The sequence below is a fragment of the Ophidiomyces ophidiicola genome (genome assembly GCF_022830035.1).
Source record: "Ophidiomyces ophidiicola strain CBS 122913 chromosome Unknown scaffold_6, whole genome shotgun sequence".
In the NCBI taxonomy this organism is placed as follows: domain Eukaryota; kingdom Fungi; phylum Ascomycota; class Eurotiomycetes; order Onygenales; family Onygenaceae; genus Ophidiomyces; species Ophidiomyces ophidiicola.
The window spans coordinates 662,290-687,898 of NW_026054646.1; the positions used below are offsets into that span (position 1 = coordinate 662,290).

The window sequence follows — 25,609 nt, forward strand, 5'->3', positions numbered from 1 at the left end:
GGAGACTTGTACACATCATTTCAAATATGACACCGGAAAAAAGAATGAGTTCGAGGAGACGCCACGATAGGCGTGTGGGTATTTTGGTCCAGGTAGTAGCCGTGAGAAGTTGGTGTTTTGCTCTTCTCTTCGGCTGGTGTGAGATAGAGAAAGTAAGGGGGGATGGTATTAAAAGATATATAAGTTTTGTCAGGGAAGAGAGCAAGGTAGCAGTGGACAAAAAAAAGGAAAGCTAGGGATGGGAGGAGTTGGACAGTATCCAGACAAGAGGATATGGGGATATCAAGGAGAGTATTAGGAAATTCATGTAGATAGAAGAAAAAAATACGTCTCCATCAGAGACTCCCTGTATTAGATAAATATGTAATATTCTTTGCTTTTCAAGGGACAAAATGGTGGTGACGTTGAAGGAAAAAAAACCAAAATGCAAAATATAAAGCCGACAGATTTGAGCACCATTTCCTTCCTTATATTTCCCTCGCGTAGTGTTGATTCGAACGTCCATAAAAGCCTAAATGGCCGTATCCTTAACCCGGAGATTTGGGGAGAAGGTAAGGAAACGTCGTCAAGAGAGCAGAGACATTTCCAACGGCCGGAGTTAGGCAGTGCCATCTAACTGAAAATTGAAGGCAGAGAGATTGACCAGAATTTGAATATAGCAAGTTTCTGTCCATGGAACATGAGGCAAAAAACAATACAATATCTTTCTCATGTACGTGAGGATTGTATCCTTGCTTTTTATTAATACTATAGCAAGACAAAGGGGGAATATAACTTTAAACGTCAAAGCAAAACGGGTATGGTGGATGTTTTTCGCTGTCGGCCAGTGAAGAAGTAAAAATTGGGTCTGCATCCGTCTGATTTTCAGCGAATGAGACTAGAGTAGAAAGTGGTAAGAGCTGAAAGAAACCAAAAATAAGTCGGTGCCGAAATGTTTCAAGAACAGGACATGTTTTTTAAATCTTCCTTCTTGCTCATTAGGTAGCCGCAAGGTCGACAAGTTATCCTAGTTGACATGAGCCACGTGTACCTCGCTCGAATTGGTGCCAGTGAAACCCAGACAGTTGAAGGCCAACAAGGACGCCGGGAAACACCAGGTCAATTCTGTCCTCTGATTTGGAAGATCTGGCTTTAAACCGCACAACGTGTTCAGTTCCAGCCGAGAGAGTTCTCAGCCATGACGGGCGGGCTGATAGTTTGTGTTCTGGCACTAGTACCGCCGCCACTGTTGCGTTGTGAACCATAGCCGTCACTTCTGGCACCACTCATAAATGGCTCAACCTCTCTTGCCGATGAGCGCTGGCTGTTATATCCACTAGATACGACACTCTCCTCATTGGTGGATGATCGACGTCTCTTTCTGTATCGGCGGGCAACAAAGAACATAGCTGCGCCGTAGAGAGAGGCGCCACCAACAACACCTAAACCAATCCCAACAGAGGTTGCCCGAACGTTATAGTTACCGCCGGATCCTCCTGGGCCAGGGCCCGAGTCTTGGTTGCCATTTCCACCATTACCAGGTCCATTGGGATTGCCTTGTCCGGGACTTCCAGGGGGTTTGTTAACGCCAGGAAGGGATCCAGTAAGTGGAATGCTTGGGTCGAGCATCGATACTATGGTTGCGACGGAAGGGTCAGCATTATTATACAGTTGTGACGTTGGTGTACGCAGTTGGAGGGCAAGCGACTCGACCAAGTCTGACGGAATGTTGACTCTTGCGATCGTTGTTGTGTAGCCCAAGTTGGCAACAGTGTCGTATGGAACTAAAGAATGAACTTTCACTTGGGAATGTTGGATATTAAGACCATCCGCAATACCCTGTGGAAGATAGTAGAAAATTTGGCTGGTGGCGCCCTGGTTCTGAACGACAAAATCGTACGTGAGCGAACCGTTAAACCCAAGTTGAACGGTCACAGAGTTTGGCGGAATTTTGTTATCGTCTGTAGGTGGGACAATAATCTTTGGTCGGGAAGATGGGCTTGCAGTGCTGCTTGGGGCCTGACTGCTGGTTGAGGAAGGCTGAACGACAATGCTAGTGGGAACTGACATCATTGTATCAGAATTGGTGGACAGGGATACCAACGATCGCGAAGGTGTGGGGGTGGGTGTTGGCGTCGGAGGTGTCGTCGGCCTTGAGATTGGCGTAGAAACACCAGCAGACGTACTCAAGGAGCTTGGCGTGGCTCTCGATATCGATGATGACTCCGATTCAGTTTCGACTACCCGAGTGCTGCTGCTGGTAGGCTTCACCATTGTGCCAGTCCCAGGTGCCGTTCCGCTGGAAGGAAAAACACCGGATGGAGTTGAAGGGGTCGGTACAACCAAATCTGATGACTGGGTTTTCGTTCCCGTTGCAGAAGATGCAATTGGAGTTGGAGTTGGGATTGTGGCACTGCTTGAATCTGCCTGACCAGTAGAGGGTATAGGAGTTGGCGAGTTAAACGTTCCAGTGCTACCTCCAGCTGGGATCTCCGTGACAGGGGGAACGGACATGGTTGGGAATTGCGATCCGGGAGTCGACGAAGGTGCAGAGTTTTCTGGCTTCGGAGAACCGGTGTCCATGGGCGTTGTCGCAGTCGAAGCGCCGTTGGATGGAGAAACTGGCGGAGAGGAAACGGGGACATTACTGGTCTCTGACGGAAGTGGGACAGTCGATTTGCTATCAGCCGACGATGCTTCGCTGGATGAGAGAACCGGAGAAATAGACGGAATGCTAATTGGCAAGCCACCGGTACCGAGAATAGGCGGCCTGGTCTCAGCCGGCGCCTGGGCAGAGGATTCCTTCACGGAACTAGTAGCGGGTGAAGGTACACCGGTTCCTGGAGGTATGGAAGGGGTGCTTTCAGCGGATACATTTGGGGATGGAGAAGGTTCCTGTGCAGAAGGGGAGCTAGAAGGTCTGGTATCAGTACCAGAACTCATGGGCGGTAGGTTGGTCTGAGCAGGCGTATTAGGTGATGATACTTCCTGTGCGGGAGGAGAACCAGAAGGTCTGGTATCAGTACCAGAGCTCATGGGCGGCAGGTTGGTCTGAGCAGGCGTATTAGGTGATGATACTTCCTGTGCGGGAGGAGAACCAGAAGGTCTGGTATCAGTACCAGAGCTCATGGGCGGCAGGTTGGTCTGAGCAGGCGTAATAGGTGATGATACTTCCTGCGCAGGAGGAGAACCAGAAGGTCTGGTACCGGGAGTCACAGGTGGTTTAGTTTCAACAGGCACGATAGGTGTGGGTGATTCTACCACAGGGGGCTTGACACCAGTACCCGACGCAACTGGAGGAGTAAAAGTAACTTGCTTGTTAGGGCTCGACGATGCAACCGGGATGACAGGGGGCGGTGACCCGCCCGTGCCAGATGGAAGAGGAAGCACAGACGACACAACGACCAACGGAGGAATTGGCCTTGATTGGGCGACAGACGAAGTTGGCCCATTCTGAGACGGCGGGTTGCCCGATGGTGTAGGTGTCGGTGTTGGCAAAGGGATGATAGGGTCCGACAAGATATCAGAAAGGCCAATGCTGATTCCAGGATTCGAATCATCGCTGGGGCTCGGACGGGGTGTCACCGGTGCAGGTCGCGAGGATGTCGTAGATGGCGTCGGCCTCGGCAATGGCACGCTTGACGTAGAAACCGGTTCCGATGCCGAAGGCGATGAGCTCGGAGGGGAAGGAGCAGGTTTAGAAGACGACTCTGATGATTTCTCGGATGTAGTCGTTTCTGAAGAGGTGGAGGTCGATGTGGCAGGCTGTGTCTCCAAGCCAAAGATCTTATTCAGTGGTCCTGCCTTCTTTTTCCCATCCGGTCCAACCATGAGAGTCACAGGCACAACCACCACCTCACGTTTAACATAAACGGGAGAATCTTTATGGACTTCTCTTTTTATCTTTCGTGGAAAATAATATTGGGGCCTCTGAGGGCTATTTGGAGCGCCAAGGGCCTGGCATTGATCCAGGCTGGCGAGCGACGCCAGGCCGACCAAAATGGTACATAATATGGAACGCATGGTGATTTGACTGTACCAGGTTATGGAACGGTGAGTACAAGAATAAAAACACTGAATAACAGGTGCGCCACGTACTGTTTATGTTCGAGCTACTGAGCGAGTGGAATCGACGACCTGAGGCCGCGAAGCGAAGTGGTGTCTATGACTTTGGTTAGTAAATGTGATGGCAACGGGGCAAGTTCACCACTAGGAGCCAAGTTGAAAATTATCGACAATGGCCAAGGACGGCGAATCGCTGCAAACAAGCATCACAAAACAAGCTGCAGTGTTTGTACCTATTTAAAAGAGTGTAACGGAACAAATGTTCCAGGCGATAAAGAGTGACAGGCCCGATAGAACGATACAAATTTGTAATCGGCTCGAGGTCGAAGACTGTTTCGTTGGCGTCTAATTCGATTCAAGATTGTTATCACCCAAAACATCAGGTAACGAAGACTTCCAACATACAGTTCAGTCGACTTGAATTGGTCCCATTAGACACACGTGGATATCATTTGTCTCATCAGGCGTATCTCCAGCAACGGAATCCCAAATGAACGAGTTGGTAGGACGATCAGGCTGGGACTATCTTCGCAGAAGACGTTCAAGTGTTAACATCGATGGCGATCCAGGCCTTTGTTGTGCGCGCATTTCTTGAAACAGCCTTGGGTGTCACTCACGAGTCTGTAGTTGTCGTCCAAGCGAGATGACTGATACCCCAGCAGACCCTTTTACCCGTCCTTCTTGCCGTGCAGCCTGGTTGGCCCGAAGTTGTCTGCCTATGACCCCTTTTAACGAACGACGGTCGGCTTCGGCTGGGGAACGTTGCGGCGATGGAAGCGCAAAGGTCGTGATCCCCAGGACGGATGGCAACGAGGCGCGAAAGAATTAAATACAGAAACAAACGAGTGAAGAGAGGGTGGTTGAAGAAAAAAAGGAAGGAAAACAACAACAACAACAACACCAAGGAGAAAATGGAAAGGGGAAGACGGGTAGGTCGTCGGATGGCGGGAGGAGGAGAGAAGAAGAGGAGGAGGAGAGGAGGAGAGACAGGAGGTTGTGGATCGGAAGTCTGAGTAATTAAGAAAGCCGCAGGTTAGTCGTACAGAAGCACGTCGATTTGGCTAGTCGATGGCTTGCGCCCAATGGGGGCGTCGGGGTGGGTTCTCCAACTTACGGCGGGCGCCCGTCGCGGATTAGGTGTCGACGAAAGCGAGCGGAGGAGAACGAGGACGGCGCCAACAGCAGCAGCGTCGAAAACGACGCAGATGGCGATGGCGTTCGCTCAGGAGGGTGATGGGAGGAGAGGAGGCGAGATAGCGGGCGATGGAGAAAGAGGAGGAGGTGGTGGTGGTGGACGACGACGAAGGACGTGGTGGAGGAAACAAGGATGGGCGCAGGCGAGGTGACAAGTCCGGGCGGCGGCGCAGGCCAGAGACGCAGCCAACGGTACGGTACGGGCGTGTACTGGGCGGGCCAGGGTGCGGCCAATGGCGCTGCTAGCGGGTTTCAAAATGGTCAGCGGCGCCCCGCGATTGGCGTGCGAGTGGGGTTTGTTTGGTTAAATGCCCCTGGTGATACGCCGCCAGCAAACGATAAGATGAACGGGGCAGGGATACGCCGGTAAGTTTACGGGCCCCACCGCGTATCCATTGGTTGCACTGCGAGGAGCCGCCAGGCACGGAGTTAAACTCGAAAGGGGCGTAGCGCCGTGGCGGCAGCCACTCACGCGCCGCCGTTTGGCGGGCCCTGATCTGAGCTGCGCTCTTTCCTGGCTTGGGGGTCAGGGGTAACACGCCCTCGGCTCCACCGGTCATCCGTACGGCTTGTTACTAGCCGTCACGCACCCTTCACTTACCAGCGCGTGCAAGCCCTTCTCGGCCTCCCCATCCACGTGTGAGCGTCGCCCACAGCGGCCAGCGGGAAACGGCTGCGATCTGGCGAGCGGCACGCAGAGACAGCCGGCTTGCCGCTGGCTCGTCGAAGACGACCGTGCGTGCCTGGGCGTGGACACGCTGACCGCGACCAGATCCCGCGGCTTTGAATCATGGGTGCGCATCCAGACCGCCAACCGCTTGGAACTTTGGGACAACTAACTAACTACTGATCAATAGTATGGAGTTTGCTCGGTATGTTTCCCTCGCAACTAGCCTGCACACATGTGAGCGCGAAGATCAGCCTAGATTGCTCAAGATATGATGCCCGAATGTGTTTCTCCGGAAGGCTTGCAAAACCGCTCCACCGCAGCGCCCATCGGTAGCAAGAAGAAACATGGCACCAGCAAAAGCGCTGACTAGGTCTAGTTCAGGGCCCGGATAGGCGAACCTCAGGGGATGAACACGGGGTGCAGATACTACTCCGTACATGCCCATCCCGCTCAGGTGCGATATAAGGCTAGGGACGCTGTCGAGATACGATGTCGAGATGTGTCATATTTGTGATCAAGTTCTGCACAGGCTGGATCGACGCCCTGTATGCGCTACATAAGTACCAGGCATCAGCAAGACCGCCCAAGACCGCCACAACAGTCCCCATCCAGATGCCTAGAGCTGAAGGCGCGATTGCTAAAGCATGGAATACTGACACAGTGCGTCTTTCGTTTTGGTCCAGCTGCTATGCCAGTCCCTTGCCGAATTTTACCCGCTATCTACGGAGTAGCCATTATTTGATCATCCTACGCCCTCGTGTTGATGGGCGAGTCAATGCCAGCCACCGCCATGGCCGGTGCGCGATATTGGTCAACAATATATTGAGACCTGTCCGTGCTTCGCTGGCCAAAAACTGCGCCAAATTCGCACGAATAGCCGCTCGAGAAACGAACCTTCAAAGTGTTGGCAATCCCAAATCCGCGCCCGAAAAGCCCGTTGAAACAGCTGAAAGGAAACTTGTTATAGAGCAGGCAGCGTAGTTCGCCCTGTAAGTCGCAAACAGCCGAAGACAGGAACGGCGTTCAGGTGTTTCAATCTAAAGAAAGCCAAAGCAGAGTGTCAATGCAAAACAACCGATGACTTGCAGCGTCACTCTATATTAACTACCTTATCATTGGCATCCCTCCCCGCCTCCTGTCACGGCACAGCACACCCCAAATGCGCCAGCGCAATGACTGCAGCCGTGCCCTTGCCTGCGCACCCGTATATGTATGCACCTCCACACATCCAAGCTGCAGCCGCAGCCGCACGCACTGCGACGCCAGAAGCACGGCGGCCGCCGAGTGTAACACCCAAGCAGCACATGACGACACCGCCAAGCCGTAAATTACCATTAGCTAAGCAGCCCCTGGAAAGAAACGCCGTACGGCGCTAAACCGCTTTCGCTGCTAGCGAATTGCGATCGGCAGTTATATTTGCCGCATTCGGCCTGGGGCTGGAGACTCATGCTGCGCCACTGCGTTCTTCCCGGGTCTGACGAGGCCAGCGCAGTCCGGCCTGTGGCCAGTCGCGAAACCCCAGATGCGATGTGCATTATTCCCTTCATCCTCCTACACCACCGTTGCAATCGCAATACTTGGGCGTTCTCGAATCGACGATATCAGGGCGCAGGAGCGCCCGGCACAAGAGCCTACCTACCCGGAGACTTCTCGCAACCAGGATCCCTTCCCCAACATCCCTACAGCACCCGGCCTTGGTTCTCCATATCACTTCGACACCTGCCAAAGCCCTAGGCCGACACGTTGTTGAGCCCTCCCCTCAGAAATGTTACTCCGGCAAGAACAAGAGCTGCGGTTTCCCGCTGCATGGACCACCACTGCAACGTTCCCTCGCGCCAACAAATAATAATTACTATTCTTATTTCGCGATCATGGCAATGCCACGCGTAGGAGAGACATTGCGAATCCATCGCTCCCTCTCTGAAAACCAGACTAGCAGAGACCCTCCCAAGAAAAGGAAAGCGCATTTTCATGGTTCCGTTTGATTCAGAGACCTACATGAACTAGCAAAAATAGATCCACGGAGTACTCCGTACTCCGTATACGCTTGATAAAACAGGCGACGGCTGGTTCCAGAATCTCATCGTGAAACAACATGCCAAAATTCTAAAAAAGAAAAAATAACAATGCCAGAGCTTCTCAGTCAGTGCTTCCTTCGCCTCTCGCCCTTGTCCGAAAGACCGACTACTCTGGAGTACTCTCCAGGCTGTCTGCGGAACACCAGCCCTAGCTGCCCAGAGTTGACATTCAGATGTGGAGAGTCTCGACCTTCCAGACCATCGCGACTTGCTGTAGCCCACAATGATTACAGTCGGGCGGTTGCTATTCCCAGTTCATTGGCCTTAACTTGTTTCCCAGGTTTGTCCGAAGGATCTGTGCATTTTTCTTGCTCCAAGCTGTCGAGACCACTCCCCACATCATTACCATTATGCAATGAACTGCGAGTGTGCCCTTTTGCCAAAAATGGCGAAAGATTCCTGTTTTTCTTTTCTAAGTATCATCCATGCACTTCGTACATTGGACGCAAATTCTCATCTATTGCAATCTATTGCAAGAGCTGAGAAATTTCCTCGCTCATTCCCCTATTCAGCGGCTTCGCGTCACTTAACTATGTCCTTGTCAAATGACAAGGCAGTTTCACGGGCAATTTTTCACTGTTTTATGAGCAGGCACCCAGGTTAAGGGGCTTACTCCTGCTGATCTCATGAACAGCTTGACTAGCGAACAGGAACGGACGAGTGTAATTCGCACTCGTGCTTAAAATTCAATCGTTCGAGGCCACTTTACATTTACTGTTGCAATATACCGATGACACAGCTGATCCCAATTGGATATGGGAGCTCACTTTCTATTTTTAAAAAAGAAGGATCGCATATCTGATATTCTCCGTACACGTGTTGATTAAACACCTGGCGACTTTGAACCTTTCCTCCAACCCTACGGAGTACATACGGGCAAATAATAATATTCTGAGTAATGAAAAAGAAAAACAAGCAAATTAATTCATTTCACATATTTAGGAGGTAATATTAAAAGAGTGGGGAAAATATATTTGAAAGGAACAATTTTATTAATTGATCTGCATTTGTGCACAAACCCTTTTTGCTTTTGGGCCATGAAGGTTGAGCTAAGGGATCACCCTGAATGATGTTAAGCTTCTATGCCATGAGTTTACAATCTGAAAGGATCAATTGGATGCTACTCCCCAAAAAATGACAGCGTTGCCTCTGAAATGTAGCACCATGATACATCTGCACTCTACATATACATACATAGTTGGGGACTGGTCAAGCAATCCTTGGAAGCTGAGTGTGATTGTACTCCGTGCTACCTCAAAATTTAGGGGGTTGCTCATTCAGGAAGTCATTTTTTTTTTTTGTGACTCTGTGGAACAAGATAGCCGTGTTGTGTGACTATCTGCAGGGACGGAGCGGCTAAAGTAAAAGAGAGAAGATTATCCTATATTTGAGGCTATGTATGCTCCGATACACACTCTGTAGACACCCAATGAAAAAGTCCCGAGCAATATGTTTACAAGCAGTTGATTTGAAAAGATAACGGGAATCCCGCGATAACAGAAGACATCAACACATGCCAAATTGAACAACCTCCCCTGCTTCCTCGAATAATATTTGTTAATCTGTTTTCAGTCCCACGTACTTACCTTCTAACATCTGTAGACGTTATCATATCTTTACCTACCTCCCAGCCCCGTAAACCCTCTTGGGCCCAATCCATCCTGTCCTCCCGTGCGGAAATACTCCGCTACTACACCAAGAGCATAGCACGATCCTCCAGCAGCGGCTCCGGTAAGCAACATGCGACGAAGTGTTTTCCGGAGCGAACTCCAAATTCCTCGTTTCTCACCGCTTGCTGAGGACTCGTGCGGTGGGAAAGACGCCGACGGTAGAGGAGGTGACGGCTGCGATTCTATTCCTGGTTGATATGGAGACCAGTTTGGTGGACCGCCTGTATAATGGGTTTCCTGTCGGCGAACTGTGATGGGGGTTCCCGGAGGATGCGGGTCTGTTGAACCGCTAGTTTTATGCTCCTCGAAATCTTTAATGATGGAATCTTGTTCAAGTTGAGCCGCACTGCCTAGAGAGTGCACCGAGTGTGAGGAAGCATGGCCGTAGGCGGTGTTAGACCCAGGCATAGTGTCGTCTGGTGTAGTCGGTTCCCATTCTGTGCCTTCTAGCTTCGCTTTGGATTTATCATCCTCAAAGGGTGCTTTTGGTGCTGTTTCCGTTGATGTATTAGTATTGACTTCAGGTGTGGTGGTGCTCGGACCGAAACTATAGTTATTGGTATTTTTGGGATCGTTGGTTGAGTCGTCCGCACAAGATCGTTGGCTTTGGGGATATTTCATTTCGGGGCCTCCAACATCCACCTTTGTCTTTCTGAAAATCAGAACGTCACCCATTTCTGACACCATCTCGTAACCTTGTGATTCCATCAGGGAGGTGGGGGAAAGGCCGAAGGCTGCGGGTCCAGACTTCACAGAATTGTGGAGATTGGCCGACTGGTTTGAAATCTGTTGCAGCTGTTCTTGGGTTTCTTCGAATTTACGCAATGAATTCCAAATAGCACTATTTGTTCGCTCAAGCTCCCACACCACCCTCTCCAGCTTATTGAATAATGAAATATTATTTTGTTTTTCGACATTGGTATTGGACTCTATATCCCTCTTTCCAACGTCTTCTTGACATTGCCTGTGCGTTGCGGTGATGCGTCCATAAGTCTCCTCGTAAATGGCCCGAATACCTTCAACCAGTCTTCTGTCTTCCTCCTGAATATCTTTGATATTTCGGGCGGGGTTTGATGCAGCAACATGCCCTTTGCCAATAACCACATGAGGATGTCTATCTAAAGTAGAAGTATTGTGTGTACTCTCCCATTTCTGAGCTTCTAGATTGGATTTTCGTGCTTCGAATGAAGAGCGTACATCTCGGGCACGGAGAGACTCAATGTTTAGCCTTTCTGGATCCGTGTAAACAATGCTATGGGGGTTAGTCAACTCTGAGCGGAGAGCATCTTCTGCCATTTCTTGGTTTCTTTTTACTTTCGCGGCACGTTCGTGGCTGTAAGTATCAAACTTGGCAGTGAGATAATCTTTGAAACGGGTGAAGAGTGGGTGCTTTCGCGAAGTCAACTGCTTTGGCTGACATCCAATATGGCCCGTTTCTTCGTTCAATATTCTGACGTGACCATTCTGCGTAGGCGGGTTATCAAAATCTTTAATTCCATCAGCTTGTGGGCTTCCCATCAGCCATACTCCATCGATTCGCCGTTGGCCGGATGTTCCTTCCAAACTTGAATTTAACAATTTGTTATGTGCTTTGCTATCTTGAAAAGACTTTTCAACCTCCTGCAAAACAGGAGAGGCATCTCCGATGCTGGAATAAGACGTCCGAACGGGAATATCAATTGCGTCTTCCGAAGTACCAGTGCTGTTAGATTTCGAATCGTCTCTAGGAACCATTCTCCCACTGATTGGGTCAAATTGAAACATAGTATCGTTATCTAGGGTGGTCTCTGAGGAACTACTGCCCTGAGGATGAGGGCTATCATTTCCTGCAGTGTGGGATGGATCGGAGGATTGTTTCGATGTAGCACTGTATTGATTCGGTGCATCGCGATCAACACCGAACATACGTCGATAGAAGGAGCCATATGCGTTACTTTTCTGTCCCAATGAAAAAGGGTATCGGTGAGTGAGGCGTCTTCCGAAAATCATGCCATACGGGTCTTCCTCAATTTGCCTTTTGAGTTCACCGTACTCTCGTTCAAACCGACTACGCTCATGGGCAGTCTGCTTCTCCCACATCGATTGATCCCACCCCCAACGTGACTGTTTATTGTTGCTTGTTGTTCTGTAACAACTAAATGAGGAATATTTAGGGATGCTCCAGATACTTCCACAACGTGAGTGGTAACGCTCTTTTTGCTGATGAAGCAAATAGAAGCGTTTGAATATAGAGATTCGATGTGCTTTTTCGATATGTTTTTGTAAATGTGCCTCCGCCCGCTTGTCCCAGTTAGAGCGATCAGAACACCCCCGCCATATGAATGATCGTTGTTGGCGAGGATGATACCTTAGAGTGCCAGCAGTTATAGACACAAGGGCGACATGGCCTGCTCGGGCTTGTCCTAGAAGCACGGCATGGGAGCTGGGCCTGACCACGGCCAAATCCATTGCCAACCAATGAGTGAAAAATATCAAGTAGTCCAGGCTATGGACTCAACATTCTCTAGGTCAGTACTAAGTGGTTATCTTCAAGTAAATCACAGTATCATCAGAACGCGGGGTGCACAAGATGCAAGCATGCAAACGGCAGCCTGATGCCTGTCTGGTGGGATGTACGGAGTACTCCGTGCTTGATGCTGCCTTCTCGGGGTATTCGCCCCACTTCCCCGTTGCCAAGACGTCACCTGCAGATCCAAGCTTCATGTGATTAGCTAGAGCGGATGAATAGAATCTCCGTAAACCTTAATCCCCGCCCCCTCTTCTATCAAACTTTTTTCAACAGGCGAGATATATCATGGCAAATGGCCGTAGAAACTATATATAGTTAATCTTGTCAATTTCAATACATAAAAAAGCAGTGTTCTGACTTGAAGCATATAAGGCCCATCCTGCGATTTTGGACATTGTTTAGTGAGCCCACTTTCAGACACTTTGGTTGCTACAATCTATTGGTTCCTTAGAATCTTCCTATTTAATCTCCTAATTCTCATGTATTTTTACCCTGCAGAGCATCTTTCAAGCTGCCATATGGGATCCTTTTGAAATGAGATTGCTGTTAGTTTCTTTAAAGAGTAGTTATTGTCAGTTTGTCACCCTGAAGCATCCTACTGAAGAAGTGTTCGATCAGGTCTTTCTTCTCATAGGTCTGAGCCGCTTGGCTAAGCATGTCCGGATATTACTCCAGGAATTATTTGTTAGGCTAGAACTCAGGGGATTTCTAACTTGCACCACATAGTTCTGAACTTTGTTATCTCCAGAACAATCCAAACGTCCCAGAGTCCCAGTCACCCTCAATCTGGATGTTTGAGAAATGCGTCCTTCCAGATGACTATGAGTCACGAGAAGGAAGGTCTCGAGTACATGAACTCTGCAGTCAAAGAATACGTCTCCATGTTCAATGATCTCAAACGGTATTTTATCGTGACTTGAGTGAAAAGCATCAAATAAGAGGGCCCTCATATTCCCATTAATATGTCTGAAAATCAAAGGGTTAAAAAATTCTAGTTTACCAGGACCTCTTATCTAGATAGTCAAGGATTGAGAACATTCTAACACCAACCCAAGAATTTTCCTTGTGTCATACCACTTTCTAAAATGTGAGGTTGATACCCAAACTTGGTTTTAAATGAAAGAACTTGCAAAGTATTGGAAGTCTGAGCTAGAGGGTTTGGGCGATGATGGCCAGGCTAGAAGTAATGCGTACTGGGGAACTGCGAAGGCAGAGTTGAAGCAGATTTTACTGGATACCGCTGATATGCTGGGAAATGTGTGAATAATGAAGTGTTGGGGAGCAATGATCATTTCGGTATTTAGATAGAATTGATGGATGGACTTGACAATTCACCAAAAGATATGTGAATTAACCGACATACTACTGTAGAAGTAGAAGAGTAGCAGCCCTGAACTTCTGGCGTTTAGGTATTTGGGCTTTAGATAATGACATAAATAAGGCGAAATACTCAAGTAAGTGGTATACAGTCAGAGTAATATGGATATGTGCCAACTGTTCATGGAGCTAGCATATACTAACAGTGTCTGTAAAAGTATGTGACATTGTTTCTTCAGCACTTAGGGAACCTATGATATGGTTGCGCCAGAATCGAATTCCTTCGATGCCCTCTTCACGGCAGAGTATGCCACGTTCCTCAGCCATTTCTAGCTCTTCTGAGGCAACCCCAACACTCCATCCGAAACGCGCAGCGGCTTCTTGGGCCGTTACACCTCTACCGTACGCTGTCCAATCCCACAAGATCTCACTAGTAGGAGATTGCGTATGTAGTTCATCCAGCCAAGTTTCGAGTAAGCGGATGCATCTCTCATCCGTCCAATCGTGGGGTTGAACAACTAATAATCCACTCTGGAAACGTCGTAAGCGCACAGGAAGCTTGAGTTTGCCCCACAGCTCCGCCGCCTTGTGAAAATCCGACGGGCTGACAAGCTCCACACCATTTCGGTGACGATTAAAAATAGACCAAAGATCGATAAGACTCATAATACCGCCTTCACGTCGCAGTATGCCTTGCCGGTCATCCGTCAAATATTCTGCGAGATTGCGGGACAATTCGGAAAGGTATAGATTATCCGAGCCACCACCGGAAAGCATGTCTTTGGTTGTAATCATTCCAAGGGCGGCTGCTGATTGTGAAATTACCCTAGTCGCCTCCGAAGACGAGCTATTTGACTGAATCCCAGTTTCAGCTGAAAGGGTCTCGGCCAGCGCGACAATGTCTTTTGCAGAAGCCATTAATGCTTCCAAATCCTCAAATGCATTTCCGATTACCGCTTCATTATTTTTTCTAGACTGGAAACCCCTCCGTTCGAGCCCCGCAATTCCAACTCCTTTTGGCCTTGCGTCACGATCCTGTCTCGGCGCCAGTTCTCCACTAGGCGAGGGGCCCGTTTCCAATACACCGGAAGCCGGGGATCGGGGAACAGGAGGAGCGCCGTAAAGCAGCCATTTTCTTTGGATCAGAGCATCGTTAAGCCTCTCATGGAAGACCTTTTCCCCGCCACCGCGAAAGGATAGCTTCATGCTCTCTTTGATTTCTGTATTGTCCAATTGAGAAGTACTCAATGATGGAGCGGGCGAGTCCGATCGATCGATGGTGTTGACACTTGCCTTTTTGAGGGGGGCGCCACATATTTCACATTCCAACAGTGACGGATGGTTTGCGAAGGTACACCGAGGGCACGAGGTTAGTTGGTGGCTTGCTGTAGGGAAATTTGTGCTGTCGCTTGTGGACCGTTGGGTTTTATCGGACAAGGTAGTAGGATCAGATACATTACGATTCGTTGCGGAGGCTATAGCTGCTTTCAATAATACTGTGAGTGGAGGTTTAATACCGCATGTTAAGCAGGGCGGAATGGGCGTCGATGATGTGGCAGTAGAAGGATCAAAGTTGGACGGGACGGGGTTAGAAAATGTGCATATTGGACAAATCCAAGTTGCATTCGCGGGTCGAGGGGCGCATCTCTCTGGTTGGCGCACCGAAGGGTTCACACCACTTCGAGTCTGGAGCGAGGAGGATACGGACTCGGTATTGTCAGTCGCTGTTATACTTAGACTTTGCCCAAGAAACTTCTTAGGAGCCTTGGGGTATATTGTAACCTTGGGAGACGACCTCAGGAAGCCTGCCTTCACCAAAATATAGCTGTCAGCGGGGCAGTAGTAGCTGTGCTAATCAAGGTGCGCCATGCCTGATACTCAATACGATCCACGTCCTTCAATGAAACTGCGACGGAATACTTTCGAGGCTCCAGAGCCCCTACATAACAAATGCGGTGTGAGGTGAGGTAGGCGTGGCCATCCTGATACTTGGGTATCTTATATTTGCTGGGTACGGCAAAAGGCAGCATTCGGTTAGCCCGGGACACGACCGAAAGGGTTCAAATATCATTGAATAGGGCGCACCCTTCATATAGTCCCACCGCATTCTGTACGAAGAGCAGAGATTCGTCCTGGAGTAGTGACGGGCGGAGGGCAGTCGTCAGATCAACTGCTTGGAACAACATCTAGAGGACCAAAAAAAGGGGTCAAGCATGATGCCCAATTCCGTGACTGAGAAAACACAGGAAATTTATCACCGTCCCTCCGCCAACCGTCGAAGTTCTATCTATCAGTAGTCGCTGCAGCAAAGCATCCGTCATTGCTGGCTGGATGTCCATGCTTACGTGATCGTTCTGCCCAGGCAGGCGCCTCACCGCCCTTTTGCCCCCCGCTAAACCCAAAGAGGCACTAAGCGAGTAGGTCGCCACCTCATCTCGGCTGCCAACAACCACCCTCAGCCTCCCCAATCGCGTTCATTTGCAAGGCTGCTTTTTTTTGAAGGTTGTGTAACATATCCCGTACTATATGAATGCGCACATTGTGAATCTGTGTTCATTGAAACCCCCATTTTTGATTCATTATTGTTCCAGCTTGCTCTCCTATTGGGTATTGTTCTGAATCCCATCGCGATGAATGCAGCCCCTCCACCCTGGCGGGCTTCCGCTACGCCTCAGTATCCATCAAATGGTGAGTTGAATGTTTCTACTGTTCAGTTGATGAGGCGTATCTAACAGCTTCTAGCTACCCCTGCCTTCATACCCGTCCAAGCACGCCGTAGTCTGGCGCCCCAAGCCCAACCTGTAGAATCAAAACCAACAAAACCAGCGGTAGCGGCACCTGCTGGTTCTGCCGGCGAAAAGAAAAGGGTTGAGTGGCCCTCAGGAGTGCGTCAATATGTGCAGCGAAGTTTTGTACCAGAATATCAGATTGCGGGTATTACCCGAGAAGACATGGAGAAAAAACTAAAACAGATCATCACCGACGCGGCAGAAAGCAACAACCTCAACAACGTCAACTGGGACGCGCTTCCGTTGCCCCAGGAAATGATTCGAGATGAGCGAAATAGAGGCACAGTGCAGCATCAATCTCTACCCCCCGAGAAAACAGTAGATACTCACCCCGAACGCCAGCGAATAGAGAAGCATTCCCCGAAAAGAAAATCATCAGAGATGTCCACGACAGAGGAAAACATGGACAATGTTCCACCCTGGCGAAGGAAAGCTAACAGTCGCACTGAAATTGATTATCGTATTAGTGCCCAAGCCCCCCCTACTGACAAACGGAGACGAACAGATTTTCATGATAGTAATATTGCCACCAAAAATTCAAGTAAGTTCAACAGTATTTTGGAAAATCGGAAACGGCGTTTCGAGGATGCGAATAGTGGCCCTCAAGGGATGCACAACGTTCGGTCGCCATACGAGCAATCGCCGACAAGACAGGCAGATGAGGGACCGATCATCGGGCGCTGTCAGAATCTGGAAAAGAATTACTTTCGACTTACTGCGCCACCAAATCCAGACACAGTGCGACCACTACCCATCTTGAAAAAGACGCTTGATTTGCTAAAGAAGAAATGGCGGGCAGAGAACAACTACAACTACGTTTGTGATCAATTTAAATCCATGCGGCAAGATTTGACTGTTCAACACATCAAGACGGAGTTCACAGTCAGCGTGTACGAGATCCATGCTCGAATTGCGTTGGAGAAGGGGGACCTTGGTGAGTATAACCAGTGCCAGACACAGTTGTTGGCACTGTATGCCAAAAATCTTGGAGGCCATCCCATGGAATTCAAGGCGTATCGTATTCTTTATTTCATTTATACCCGCAATCGGACAGCCATCAACAACGCGCTGGCGGATCTCACCGCCGCAGAGGCGGCGGATCCAGCCGTGAAGCATGCGTTGGACGTGCGTTCGGCGCTTGCGCTGGGCAACTACCATCGGTTTTTCCAGCTGTACCTTGATACACCCAATATGGGAGCGTACCTGATGGACATGTTTGTTGACCGAGAACGATTGCATGCGCTCGCTCATATATGTAAAGCGTACGTTGGCTCCCTAGATGGTTGTTGCTCGCGACTAATGTGGGTTGATAGGTATAAACCTGACATCAATATCAGATTTGTTACTGAGGAGCTGGGGTTTGAGTCTGATGAGCAGGCGGCCCGCTTCCTCCTGGACCACGTGCCCGAGGAGCTGCTTCAAGAGAAGCCAGAAGGCGTCAGACTTGTCACTGCAAAGGCACAGCCGTTCTTTGAAGCCGCCAAGGCTGAGAAGCACGGAGTGGTTGACCTCAAAGGGCAGATCTAACCGCCAGGCCGAGTCAAGCGATCTTTTTTTTTTATTTATCTTTTTCTTCTGTGCGACCTTCTCCCGCCCCAGCACCGTTCTCTGACCGTTATCCGTTTGTATGGCGGTGTATTTCTCTCTTTTTCTCTTTTTGCTCTTGATCGCTCCGCGTCTCACAGTTCCATGATATCCCGACACGACCCGTTGCTTCTCTGCTTTTAATCGGACTGGCGTTAGCTCCTGGGACGGGGAAAGGGCGCACATTCCAGGGTGGGCAGCGGAGAGGTCTTTGTCTTCCGGAGTTGGGGCGCGCAGGGGCCGGCAATCATACAAGGGAGCAGTGTTCCCTGGCTAGGTTGCAGCGTTCAGCGGAGCCCTCGCCTTTTTTTTTCTTCATGCCTCGGAGGTTTTGTTTAAAGGACGTTGATGTTTTATCTTAGGCCAATGGCGACAAGGATGTTTATCAGGTGTAGAGAAATAAGATTTGAAGCATTGATTCATCGCAGTGTTGTTCGTTAGTGCTGGGGATGATCAGTAGTGAGCCCCAAGCGAAACATTTCAACCGCACGCGGTAGGCTCGGCCGGCCCCACGTGAAGCAGGTCAGAGAGTGAGGCCGAAAGGGGGGCGAGAGACCACGGGTTTCTGGCGACGGCGGCCGATCGCGACAGGTTCCAGAGCCGACAATAACATTGTTTGGGTGTCGGGCGCCACGGGCTCAGCTTGCCGCCGGCGAAGTCTCGGGGTAGTAGGGCAAGGCCGCAAAGCAGGAAAGGCGTTGGCGTGCAGGCTTGGGCGGGCAGGGATGGGGCTGGCAGGGCGGGCGTCGATCGCGGCGGGGCGCGCGTGCGGGCTGGCCGGGGGCGCGTCGGGCGTGGGTTTGGAGGGTTGCAACCTGAAGCTGCCAGGCTGCTGCGCAGCGTAGGCGGTGGTATGATAGTCGTAGTGGTGGACGAAGCGGAAGGGCAGCAGGCAGGCAGGCGTGCATAATCATGCGCAGGGTCCTTGGATAGTGTAAGCTCCAGGCGCCACGCGCCCGGCAGATGAAGGACGGGCAAGTCAGTGCGCGCGCGCGGGTTGAAACCTCCGGCGGGCTGGCGCGGTGGCGGTGCGGCGGCCCCTGATGGCGTTTTTTTATTTTTGTTTTGTAGTTAGTTGGTTAGTTATGCGACGTCATGTCGATGTAGATAGTTAACTGGCTAGGTACGCGGCGCGGGCGGCGGCGGCGGGCGCGCGGCAGGTACCTCGCCCGCCTGCTCGATCGGGGCGGAAATGGCAGGCCAGGCGCTCATGCATCGTCTTAGGTAGTTGCTCTCTCTCTCTGTACCCCGTAGCTACTCTCTCTCTCTCTCTCTCTCTGTAGTTTCTATCGCTCCCTCTCTCGTTCCTCCCCCGATCGCCATCCTCCCTGCGATCCTCCTCCCCTCCTCCCCTCCTCCCCTCCTCCCCTCCTCCTCCCCGCCCACTCCCTCGCCCCAGCCCGCCTGCGTGCGGCGTGCCTACTACTACTACTACTACTACTACTACTACTACTACTACTACTACTACTACTACTACTACTACTACTACTACTACTACTACTACTACTACTACTACTACTACTACTACTACTACTACTACTACTACCCATCATCCAGCGTCCTCTCGCGCCGCCTGTCTGTGCTGCCTGTGCGGTGCGTCCTGTGCGACCGCTGCCCGGCCATCGTTAACTAGTTAGCCATCCTTCGCCGTCGCGCGCTTGCTCTCGCTCTCTCTCTCTTCTCTCTCGCTCTCGCTATTCTTTACTCGCGATTCTACTCTCTCTCTCTCTCTCTCCCCCTTCTGTCTTCTCTTTCTTTTCTTCTTCCTTTCTTCTGGCCCTCCTCGTTTCACCCACCCGCGACCCCCGTCCCGCGCCATCCTGGCTCTCGACTCGCCGCGCGAACGGCCCAATTTCACCCTCGTTTCAGCGAGACCCCGTCGATAGGATAGGATGAAGGTACGTTGCCCGCTGCCCGCTGCCCGCTGCCCGCCCCCGGACCCGACGACATCAGCCTGCCCTGCCGTGCGATACTCCTTCTTACTGACCGTCCGCCCGCCCAGGCCATCCGCCGCTCGCTCAAGGGCGACAAAGACCCCCGGCCCCAGCAGCTCCCGCACCACCAGCACCACGCCTCGCTGCCCACCAAGTCGGCCGTCGCCATCCTGCCGCCCAAGAAAGTGAGTGGTTATCCTCGCTTCGTTGCTGCGCAAACCTAGTCCTGCTAGTGAGCGGTCCCGGTAGAAGTCAATTTTCTCTTCGTCTAACCCACACGGCGCCCGCCCTCCCCGCCGCCCAACAGGTCATCCGCGCTCTCTACGATTACGCTCCCGATCCCGCCAACCCGCACGAGCTCGCCTTCAACAAGGGCGACTTCTTCCATGTCATAAGCCGCGAGGAGGACTCCGACTGGTACGAGGCCTGCAACCCGCTCTCCGCCCACCTGCGCGGCCTGGTCCCCGTCTCCTTCTTCGAGGTCCTGGGCAAGACCGAGCGTCTCAGCGCCGACGACGACGACCACCACCACCACCACCACCGCACCCTCCACGACGACCTGCACGATTCCGGCTTCTCCGACCGCACCGCCGACCCGGCCTCCTCCACCAACACTACCAAGCAGGGCGCCCAGAGGATGTCGTCCATCGGCAAGACCTCCGGCGCCATGGTCTACGGCGTCGTGCAGTATGACTTCCACGCCGAACGCCCCGACGAGCTCGAGGCCCGCGCCGGCGAGGCCATCATCGTCATCGCCCAGTCCAACCCCGAGTGGTTCGTTGCGAAGCCCATCGGCCGCCTCGGCGGGCCCGGCCTCATCCCCGTCTCCTTCATCGAGGTGCGCGACATGACTACCGGCCAGCCCGTCGCCGACCCGCACGACGCCGTCAAGCGCGCCGGCGTGCCCCGCGTCGAGGAGTGGAAGAAGATGACCGCCGAGTACAAGAATAGTTCCATCACCCTGGGCAAGTTCGAGGGCGGAGGCGTGCAGTCTGCCACCTCTGAGATCGAGCGAATGTCGCTGAACAACAGCGGCCATCAAAACAGCAACGATTATGTGAGTACTCAATCATAATCATCGAAACACATCGACCTCAATAGCATTTAACTAAACACCCCGTCCCTGCAGTATCACCAACGTAGCATGAGCAAAGGCCAGAATCAGAGATATCCCTCCGGCCAACAACATCTACCCCCCCAACAACGACAGCAGGGCTACTACTCCGTTCCCGCCCCGATCAAGGCCTCCATCCCCCGTTACTGCTTCGATAATGACAAGTACTGGTATATCATCGAGGCCCAGATGGAAGACGGGCGATGGTGGGAACTTGCCCGATATTACCACGACTTCTACGACTTCCAAATCGCCCTGCTCGCCCAATTCGAAGAAGAAGCCGGCAACAAAGGCAGCCCCCGCACGCTGCCCTTCATGCCCGGCCCCGTCACGCATGTGACCAACGCCATCTCCAATGGCCGTCGCCAGAACCTGGACGAATACATCAAGAAACTCTTATCCATGCCCCCACACATCTCGCGTTGCCAACTCGTCCGGCAGCTCTTCGCCCCACGTGCGGGCGACTTCGAAATCGATCCCAACGCCGTGGCCGACGACTACCGCCTCTCCACCGGCTCACAGCTCTCGTCCGGCCACGACCTCTCCCCCAGCGCCTCCCGCCAGTCTTCGCAGGGCCAGATGAACTCCGCTACCACCGCCGTCTACCCCCACCACCAGCGCAGCCAGGGCTCCGTGTCGCAGTCCAGCATGACCCGCGGCGACTTCCCGCCGCCGAAAATGATGCGCCAGGGCAGCGCGCTCACGCAGTCGTCGGTATCATCAAACAACAACAACCCTGCCGCTGGCGCCAACGCGGTCAAGATCAAAGTCGTGTTCCGCGACGATTTGATCGTGGTGCGCGTGCCGGCGGACATTGCGCTCGCGCAGCTCAAGGAGAAGATCCGCGACCGCCTAAAAGTCGACGAGGACGTGATGCTGCGGTACAAGGACGAGCCGTCGCGCGGGTTCGTCGAGCTGCTGGGCGATGCCGACCTGGACGTGGCGATGCAGCGCAATCAGAAGCTGATGGTGTATGTTGGGCTGATGTGAATTGATTTTCATTATTATATATTCTGCTGTGCCAACATCTACGGAGTACGCTTTTTATTTGATATATATCAAACCATCGCCGCCCTGTCATGATGATATTTATTTCTTTATTTATTTTGCTTATTTATGGTTTTATGGCTATTTGTGGGATTTTTCATGCGTGATTTTTTCTTTTATTTTTTTCTCATCTACTGGATACCATTTCTTTCCTCCACCTCCTCCCATTTTTTCCTTTTGGATCTGCGTTGGTTTTTCTTTACCTCTCTCAGTTATCTATCTATCTCACGGATTTATGTGTCATTGACTTGTTGACGACTTCATACTCTTTTCCCGCCCTCCTTGCTTGGCCCACCCCCTTTCCATGGCGTTTCCTCGTATTTTCCCATCTGTCTTTCCCTCCTCTTATAATCAAGGATCCCCTTCCTCCTTGCCCCCCTCTCTTTCTCTTTTTTTTTTCTTTTTTGGTTATGTCCGTCCCCTTGACATGTCATCGCAGGAACCATGGTACAAGTAGAAGGAAAATCGTATGTATTTTGATTTGATGTTAGATGGAGCAAGCTTAATGCCTCTCCCGCCACCCCCCCTCCCCTTCCCCCTCACCCACGCGCCCTGCTTTGGTTATCGTGCTTTTTTTTTTGGTTTTGTTTTTTTGGCTTACAAAATTGGACAAGTACGAACATGGTATGACAGCATGCTGATGTTACAAAATTTGCTTGCTTTTTTCTCTATCTCTTTTTGATGCGAAATATTTGATGGGTGTTTGTGGTTTACATGACATGATTTTGGTTGATTTTTTATTTTTGTTTTGCTTTTTGGAGATGAATATTTTTTCCTATAGTTGCCATCTATTAACTATTCATTTCTTGAATGACTTTCATTGCAATTTGATAGCCAGCAACCATACGGAGTACGGGAGTACATATTGTTGGAATGGTCAACCAAAAAACACGCCAGTTCTGCAACAAATCCCATTTACCCTGACCAGGAACACTCTTCTTGGCTACGGAGATCTATAGCTATATTACTCCCACTTCACCATGTCACACAGGATCCAAGGTTCTAGCAATATCCATCGAAGAATATATATATAGGAGCAAACACCAGATATATACCTGCGCATATTCGCCCATGTCCATCAGAAAATAATAGCACGATAGAATAATATTGTTTTTTTTAGGGATTGTTGTTTTCGCGATGGGCCACCACCGCAAGGCTGGCCCAGCATTGAACTATCCACAAAGGTACCCGATTCATGCAAGGCACCAACCAAACCTCCCACAACACACACACAACACACGTATCCATACGTACACGCCCCGACCTATATGTCGACTCTGCTATGGACACGCATCCCTGGACCTGACCGGACCCGACCCTTTGTGCTCCGGACTCACGCGACTGTCCGGGATATGTACATACATACTTAGCACCTGTAACAATCATATTCGACACAGCATAGAAAACGGCAGGGTGTTGTTTTCTAGGTATGGAACGCCATGTCGTCCGACGTCGACATATCTCCAATGAGATCTATCACACGCCCGGGGGGTTGGGGGAGGCTCGCTAGGCATGCTAAGAGCTTCTGGACCGCCTTGGGCCGGGGATAATCTCGAACAAGAAAACTTGGTTGAATCGCGTCAGAGAAATTTGTTGTTCGCCGGGGGGTGCTATCTATCATATATATACATATTTCATGCGCAACCAACTAACTAATCAACCAGGATGGGAGGTATGGGTTCTTTCTCTCCATGCATATAGGGCTGCTTCGAACTACTACCCAGGCAGCTCTGAGACCACCCGCTCTTTCTTGAGATCCCTATCATCAAGCCTGACTCCCGAAACCTTGGTCGTAACTCCGGTGAACGGACATACCGCAGCAGCCCCCCCAGCACCGCCCTTGGTACTCCCCGCGCCCCCTCGCTGCTGCGGCAGCGGCAGCATCGACGGCTTCTGCTCGGCATCCGGCTCACTCTGCTCCTCGCCGCCGCTGCCGCCGGCCGCCTCCTCGGTGCCAATGATCTTCTTGCCATGCAGATAGCCCTCGCGCTCGACCATGACCTCCTCCATCTGGTCGCGGAACTCGTCGCCGTCGCGCACGTACCACTTGGCGAAGAGGTCGTTCTGCACCCAGATGACCTTGCCGATGGCGCTGACGAGCGCGATCTTGCGCGGCAGCGGCAGCCGCGGGTGCGAGAGCAGCGCCTCCGTCAGCACGTTCTGGATGAACCCCAGGTTCGCGCCGATGTGCACGTATTCGATGTGCAGCGGGTGCTGCCGCCCGCGGCCGACGTGCATCATGCTGGGAAGAAAAAGAGTATATGTTAGCTATTGATATTCTTGGGTTTGTGATTTTTTTTTTTTTTTTAAAAAAAGGCGATAATGAAGAATGGCCGCTCACCCCACTTTATCGAGATACTCCCAGAATTCCATCTTACTCGGGTCCGAACACAACTTATTCAAATACCCTCGCAGGAACATCTTCCGATGCAGAATCTGCGGGCTGTTTTCGTCCGGCTGCTCGTCGAGAGCGCCCTCGAAACTGGTGCTTCGCGTCGTAAACGCCCGCGCCGTTACGTCATACTGAAGGAGCTTCTTGTACACGATGTTCACGACGGCGGGGATCAGCGCTTTGATGTATTTGGAGCCGGTTATTAAGGCTTCGATGTCATCTGGAAATGCAGGTCAGTGAGTAGCGGTTTGTGGCGTGTGATCTGTTTTTTTGCCGACTGCTGAGGAACGCACTGGAGTTAAAGTCTAGAAAGTTGTGGAGGTACTTTATCCGCGCTTCTAGGTCTATATAGAGATCTTTGCGATCGATGTGTTGTATTCGCCGCGTTTCATTCTTCTGTGTTTGATGGCCGTTGGGGCTCTGGGGCGGTGCTTTTCCACCGTCCATGTTTTCTACCGGAACAGTGGCTTGGAATGCTGGCGTACAGAGCACAGAGTAGTTGGAATAATAAGAAGGTTGACAAGACAATTAGCTGCTCACGGATCTCTAGATCACCACGCAGAGTCCCTTTATACCTTGCTGCTGTCTGAAAGAATGAGTTCTCCTTCACGTCAGACAAATCCCATCCTTTCCCTTTTTATCATGTGGCCGGCCCATCGGGCATATTCGGCTTGTCGCCCACCTGCCGCATCCCACGGCCAGACTCGCAATTCTGCGCCTTCGACGTGAAGTGGCCTGATGTTTCCAAGCGTCGGGGGCGGCGGCTTAGAAAACGGGCTCCTGTGAATGGCCCGCCGGATCCGCCCGTTGTAGTGTCAGCGACGCCAAGGCCGGTTCGTTGCTGGGCCGGCAAAACTTCGATTTATTTTCGCGATGCAAAAAAAATAATCTCTTCGGCTGTCTGAACGCTGTGCAAAAAGGGACCAGCTGGCCCAGCCGGTGCTCCACGATCTCCGCCTAGCATGCTGAGATCTGGGGAAAGCAAGTCCAGACCGATTCCCCTGGCTCGATCTGCGGGCGGGAATCGGGGCCGGGTACGGAGTAGACAGGCCAGGTTCTAGAATAGTAAACCGTGTTGTTCGTTGAGTCATACCGGCTAGAATACCACTGTACTTCGTACCACGACTGGCCTATTGTCAATATCGGACAAATGTTGGCTTTTGTCTTATTATTCGATTAGCATTCACCACCACTTAAACTGGCCCGCAACGAGAGATTGGCCGCTGGAAACCCGGTTCGGCCCGACCGCCGACGCCCACAATCAGAT

General features: G+C 51.3%; 6 protein-coding genes across 6 annotated transcripts; 2 read left to right on the plus strand and 4 right to left on the minus strand.

The window, feature by feature from the left end:
* Positions 1–1,149: 1,149 nt before the first annotated feature.
* Positions 1,150–4,002, minus strand: MSB2 (multicopy suppressor of a budding defect; the record flags this gene model as incomplete). Its single annotated transcript, XM_049251440.1, has 1 exon — positions 1,150–4,002. One exon carries the CDS (start codon positions 4,000–4,002, stop codon positions 1,150–1,152), a length of 2,853 nt encoding a protein of 950 aa, XP_049109740.1.
* A 5,600-nt stretch (positions 4,003–9,602) lies between these two features.
* Positions 9,603–11,735, minus strand: LOZ57_002367 (uncharacterized protein; the record flags this gene model as incomplete). Its single annotated transcript, XM_049251441.1, has 1 exon — positions 9,603–11,735. One exon carries the CDS (start codon positions 11,733–11,735, stop codon positions 9,603–9,605), a length of 2,133 nt encoding a protein of 710 aa, XP_049109741.1.
* A 1,936-nt stretch (positions 11,736–13,671) lies between these two features.
* VPS36 (Vacuolar protein-sorting-associated protein 36) lies at positions 13,672–15,463 on the minus strand (the record flags this gene model as incomplete). Its single annotated transcript, XM_049251442.1, has 2 exons — positions 13,672–15,307; positions 15,426–15,463. 2 exons carry the CDS (start codon positions 15,461–15,463, stop codon positions 13,672–13,674), a joined length of 1,674 nt encoding a protein of 557 aa, XP_049109742.1.
* A 649-nt stretch (positions 15,464–16,112) lies between these two features.
* Positions 16,113–17,798, plus strand: LOZ57_002369 (uncharacterized protein; the record flags this gene model as incomplete). The annotated part of the gene is made up of 3 exons (XM_049251443.1): positions 16,113–16,170; positions 16,225–17,533; positions 17,585–17,798. 3 exons carry the CDS (start codon positions 16,113–16,115, stop codon positions 17,796–17,798), a joined length of 1,581 nt encoding a protein of 526 aa, XP_049109743.1.
* A 1,949-nt stretch (positions 17,799–19,747) lies between these two features.
* On the plus strand, positions 19,748–21,893 carry BEM1 (bud emergence protein 1; the record flags this gene model as incomplete). The annotated part of the gene is made up of 4 exons (XM_049251444.1): positions 19,748–19,753; positions 19,858–19,974; positions 20,097–20,846; positions 20,919–21,893. The coding sequence occupies 4 exons, from the start codon at positions 19,748–19,750 to the stop codon at positions 21,891–21,893; spliced, it is 1,848 nt and encodes a 615-aa protein (XP_049109744.1).
* A 1,773-nt stretch (positions 21,894–23,666) lies between these two features.
* Positions 23,667–24,789, minus strand: LOZ57_002371 (uncharacterized protein; the record flags this gene model as incomplete). The annotated part of the gene is made up of 3 exons (XM_049251445.1): positions 23,667–24,192; positions 24,292–24,562; positions 24,636–24,789. 3 exons carry the CDS (start codon positions 24,787–24,789, stop codon positions 23,667–23,669), a joined length of 951 nt encoding a protein of 316 aa, XP_049109745.1.
* Positions 24,790–25,609: the final 820 nt, after the last annotated feature.